The sequence below is a fragment of the Lactuca sativa genome, chromosome 4, assembly GCF_002870075.4.
Source record: "Lactuca sativa cultivar Salinas chromosome 4, Lsat_Salinas_v11, whole genome shotgun sequence".
In the NCBI taxonomy this organism is placed as follows: domain Eukaryota; kingdom Viridiplantae; phylum Streptophyta; class Magnoliopsida; order Asterales; family Asteraceae; genus Lactuca; species Lactuca sativa.
Genome location: NC_056626.2, coordinates 37,273,896 through 37,279,749, shown reverse-complemented (window position 1 = coordinate 37,279,749; position 5,854 = coordinate 37,273,896). Strand labels below are relative to the sequence as shown.

Sequence of the window (5,854 nt, the reverse complement as noted above, 5' to 3'; positions counted from 1 at the left end):
ATGCCCAACGTACGTGGGTGCTCCATCACGATCATCTGAGCCTCGTATGCTCATAGTAGTCACTGTACGCCCAACGTACTTGGCTTAACCCTAAATCCTTGTAACTTCAAACGATCATAACTTCTTCGTTCCAACTTCGTTTTCGACGTTTTGTATATCCATGAAAGGTAATGAGAAGCTCTACATTCCTATCAACTCTCTGTTTCCTTAAAACCTTACGAACATAAATCCAAAATTCATAAAAGCCCACACAATCACTTTTTTGTTCTACCTTTGGGCTCAAAAACACAAACTAAACATTCAGTACCCACAACCTATATTATTCACCACTAAATGGGGCTAAACCTCTCATTCCCAAGGCTTGAAGCCTTACAATGCTTGATCCTCGGGTCACGGTCCCAAATTATGAAACGACCTAAAACAGGGTGTTCCATGCTGAGAGTTATAAGGATCTGCTTGAGTTTAAGAAGTTTAAGATTCGTTTTTATGTTGTGCTTGGGAAGAATGAAGAAGATGTGTGGTCTTTGGTAAAGATCGTCAAGATTGTATCAATAACTCCTGATGCTTTGTTCGAAGTAATTTTGCAAAATTATCGATACAGTGTTGTCTGGGAAAACAATGTATTATTTGATTTCACTATTTTCAATTTCCTATTGATGAATCTTAATTATCTTATTACAGCTACGAAGATCTTGGGTGATTTGATAAAATACCAAATACAAGATAAAACTTCGTACATCATCGGATACGAGCACATCAAGCGCTTTTTGGATGGTTATTTTGCTCACTTGGCTTTAACAAATATTGATCTCTCCATTGCCTTCAATAGAATGTCGAAAGTTCCTAAGGCTTTATTGAAAGGGAAAATAAACATTGATGTACGAAGATGGAAATTTTTTTCATAAACCACTAGGAGTTGTTTTCAGGGCAAAGGTAAGACGGGAGGGAAGAAGAAATTCGTATTTCGTACCGATGATGATGTAGAAAGATATTCCCATCAGATTTTTCTAGTATCCTTCTTTGCATCAACAATTGTATGAACTTGATGAAAACATAATATGAATATATACATGAGCTAACCACCTCCAACAACTCCTAACAAATTAATTAACATGTGCTTTGATTAATTGATAATGATCAAACTAACAATGATTCATCATCCAACCATTGCCATTGCACTAAGGCTTGAAAGAGTGGAGCCAACAAAAGGTCGGCATGACCGCAACACTTGACGTACATCACCTCCCAATGTGGCATGCCAAGCTACAAAGAAACATACTACATTCAATTGTTCGATTGATATAAATGAGAGTGTGTGAGGGTTTGGGAAGTTCTCTCTCTCTTTTTTGTTAAAAAATCAATTTTGATTCATCCCTTCAAAGTGACATGCCATATATATTTTGGCAAAAGTGACGTGGTGGTGAAGTGAGTGCCAAAAAACGAAAGCCGCTACGTGAGATACTATGATCCACTCCCCCAAGCTTAATAGAAAAATCCTAGATTCCGATTTAACTATTAATTGCACAAAATTTATATATTATTTATTATTGAGCCAACGTCAATTAAGGGTCAGATACATGTTTGGCGAGGATGACAAGCTAGATCAGATGGCATTAAGACTGTGAATAATGTTACTTCCCGGCACATGTGATAATTAGCATAGAGAAAATGGAGTTTAATAACCTATGTTGCCATTTAACCCATGAAGCTCGACTTGAAAAATGTGCCACAAAAATTTCCTCTCTTAGCTTACATATCATGTTTTCTACTACTTTATTTGCAGCACTCTATTCTTTCTCCAAATGAACACCATCTAGTATGCTACTCATAATCATGTTTTTTACTTTCTAACAGTGGTAGGGGGTACTTTTGACGATGGAATCACCTTTACATCACTATTTTTTATCCTTTTTCAACTTTACAGTAGAGAAAAAGAGTACGTCACGTGAGGCAGCACAGGAAGTCACGTGTAAGGGTGTTTCTGGACCTGCATATATTCATGCAAAACATTGCATTTTCTTTTATACATCGATAAAAGAAAATAAAAGAAAAGAGAAAAAATTTAATGACTGTTTTGTTTGTTTTTTCTTGTAAGGTGGGGTTGTATTTTTGGTTTCATCTGTCGGGTTTCTCTCTTGTGGGCTCAAGTTTCGATTCATTTGATTGGGTTTAAGAACCTCTATCTCTTTCATTCTCACCCTAAACCCCACATACACACTATGTGTTCTTTAGTGTGTGTATTAATCTTTTTCTCGATTCCACTGTTTCAAGCTTTATATAGAAGATTTGGCTCAACCTTACCTGCTCAAGGTGCGGGGTCAATGAGAGAAAAGCAAAGAAAGTTCATTGAAAAAGCTAAAAGGTCTTAAAGCTTAAAAGAAAGCTGATTTTTCTCAAAGCAAACTACTTTTCTTCTATCCTCATCTCCTCTCTATCTCCCCCCTCATCTCAAGAACTATTAAAGCTGAAACAAACAACTACCCCCACTTCAACATCTGTACCGAATCAACTGGATTAATTTCTCATAGATTTCGAGCTTCTTCCACTACAAAAATCCACCCACATGTTAGACAACAGCGACCACCACCACCTCCACCATCTTACTTCTGCACCTGGTCCATCTTCTTCTTCTGATCCTTTCCTTTCCCCAGATAATGGTGTTTCCAACAAAAGGAAAAGACGTCCTGCTGGCACCCCAGGTACCCATTACTCAATCATCATTATTAATTATTGAATTTAGTCATTAGAAGTATATGTGATCTTTAATCAGCATATGTTTCGATTTACAGATCCGGATGCGGAGGTGGTATCTTTATCACCGAAGACATTGTTGGAGTCGGACAGATACGTATGTGAGATCTGTAACCAAGGCTTCCAAAGGGATCAGAATCTGCAGATGCACCGGAGACGGCATAAAGTGCCATGGAAACTCTTGAAGAGAGAGACACCGGAGGTGAAGAAGAAGGTCTTCGTGTGCCCCGAGCCCAGCTGCTTACACCATGATCCTTGTCACGCCCTCGGTGATCTTGTTGGAATAAAAAAACACTTTCGGAGGAAACACAGCAATGATAAACAGTGGGTTTGTGAGAAGTGCTCAAAGGGTTATGCTGTTCAATCTGATTATAAAGCTCATCTCAAAACCTGTGGCACTAGAGGCCATTCTTGTGACTGTGGCCGTGTTTTTTCCAGGTTTTTTTTTTTTTGTTCTTTTATTTTCTCGATTAACATTTAACATCCACCCACATCTTCTTTTGGCCTATATCTTAATTTTTAATCTTTAAATGGGAAAGACCGGAAACTATGTCATTTTTCCTCCTTGGTGTTTGTTTTCTCTGCTCATGCTCCTACATGGAATTCAGCAACAACCGATAAGCAACAAAAATTCCTTAATGCTTTTTCTCAGAAAATGTCGACTTCTGTTCATTGTAATTAAAGTAATTCTAAAATCTTTGAAGTTTCTATACACATACATTTTTTTTTCTAGTTTGACTCTTGACAATATATATTAAATTAACCAATGAATTAATTCCTAGGATCTATGATCTCATGTTTTTCATATTAAAACATAAAACAAAATCTTAATATTCATTACGCTTTAATTTAGTCTTTCTTTTAATATAATATTACTTAATATAATCCAAAAACTTATGATTAAACTTGAGTTATATGGATATATACTACATATAAATTAATTGTCACAAGTCATAATCTCAAACACTCAACGTTTCCTAATTTGATCATTAATTTATTGTTTTCTTCTTCCTATCCCTACATGAGAAGGCTTTGATTTCTTACGTTTGATTAGATATTTTGTCCAATAGCGCGTGATCTCTGTCTCCCAGTATACATCATTACGTACTAAGTTTTTTTTTCAACTTTTGAATGATTATTGTATGCTTTTCTTTGTCATGACTCGTTTGTCTTTGTAGAGTTGAGAGTTTTATAGAGCATCAAGACGCTTGTACTATCCGCCGAGTGCACCCAGACCTACCGGCGTTTCATCAACAGGCGTGTTCATCTAGAACCGCATCAAGTACGAGTCCATCAAGTGACACAAATTTGAGTGCAATCCCATCATTGCAAAGAATGCAACAAATCCCACCTTCGGAACCTCTTTTCCCACAAACTCAAGATCACACACGAAACAAGTTGGAACTTCAGCTCTTGCCATCATCGTCATTATACGAACAAAGCACAAGTAATCAAACCAGTTTAAAGCTCTCTATTGGAAGTGGAATTAGCTTCCACAAGGAAGAAGAGAAGATGAAGATGACATTAAGTTCGGAAAATGAGTTTGCAGAAGAGGCTAGGCAACAAGCGAAGAGGCAGATAGAAACCGCAGAGTTGGAGTTTGCTCATGCGAAGAGGATTAGAAAACAAGCTCAAGCGGAGTTGGAAAGGGCTAGAGTTCTTCGAGAACAAGCCACCAAGAAAATCAGTGCCACCATTTTAGAGATCACTTGTCATTCTTGCAAGCAACGATTCCAAGCCGCTAGTAATAATGCAGCAGCCACTACAGCGGACGAGATGTCATCTGCAGTAACCGAAGGAGAAGGAGATTAGTGGCATTTACAATCAAACCTGTCTCTTTTTTATTCACTTCTTCCCTCTCTCTAAATTGTATTTGTTATATGTGAGTTCATTCATGTTTTTGCTGTCTGCTTTTGAAAAAAAATATACATACACACATATATGTATGTATGTATGTGTGTATTCATATATGTATGTATGTATGTGTGTACGTACTTACGTATGTATGTGTAGATTTTGGTACTGTATCATGTAATGCCATATCTAGGATTCTACAATATATAGATTTTGGGACCAATTTATTTACAACCAATTGGTTCTGGATGAAATGTAATGAGATCTAGTTAGTCATGGTACTTGTTGTAATTATAGGTTTCTTGAAGTTTTAATAAGTACATGTACATCGTCTGATTTTTAAGGCTTTTTGTCTTTTAATGAAAGAAAAGGAATCAAAGATGTATGGTAGTATTTGGATTTTCCAATTTGTGGAGTAGTTGAGACTTCTATAGTGGAGGATCAACAGTTGTTCGTGATACATGGTAATGAATCTACACTACAATAATTGATATAACAGCAACGACTTCCTGTTATCGGCAAAGAAATTAGCAACCATTGGTCTTTCTTCAGGACCTATATACTGATGCAAGCGTCATAATTATTTTGCGTATATCCTCAACCAAGGACATGTAGGCGAATCTCATCAATTACAAGCTATATAATAATTAGATCCTAGTTTATCTTTAACGTGAGGATTGACGTTACTCAAATTAATATTGAATTCTTGATTGTTTTGAGTCGTCCTTGCTAACCATTTTCTATATAATATGTTCCAAAAAATATAAGGCCTACCGGTATACTCTCCACGAACGGATCCGTGGTTGAGGTGGCAACGAACAACGAACAACGGCCGTGTACATCAACCTGGCCGTTCGTGGTTGAGGTTTTTCGTGGTGTTTTGTGGTGGGCATCACGAGTGTAAACGACCAATGGTCGTTTTATTCTCTCCCAGACACCCAGCTTCCTCTTCTCTCTCTTCTGTCTTTCTCTTCTCTCTCTTCTTTCCGGTAGTGGTGAGTATACCGATGGTTTATGATGGCCTGAGGTGGCTGACTTGGAAGCTCCTCACGACCGTTGTCGTGGAGAGTATACTGGATGGCCTAAGAACATTGTTCAACGTGAGTGTTGCCGGCATTTCTAAGTGCCACCTCTCTCTCATAACCCACCTAAAATTAAAAAGTTTATAATAAGTTATATATATATATATATATATATATATATATATATATATATATATATATATATATATATATATATTAAGGACCTA

General features: G+C 36.9%; 1 protein-coding gene across 1 annotated transcript; it reads left to right on the top strand.

Moving 5' to 3' along the window:
• Positions 1-2,206: 2,206 nt before the first annotated feature.
• On the top strand, positions 2,207-4,881 carry LOC111909008 (protein indeterminate-domain 14). The gene is made up of 3 exons (XM_023904806.3): positions 2,207-2,699; positions 2,790-3,189; positions 3,930-4,881. The coding sequence occupies exons 1-3, from the start codon at positions 2,564-2,566 to the stop codon at positions 4,561-4,563; spliced, it is 1,170 nt and encodes a 389-aa protein (XP_023760574.1). The 5' UTR covers positions 2,207-2,563; the 3' UTR covers positions 4,564-4,881.
• Positions 4,882-5,854: the final 973 nt, after the last annotated feature.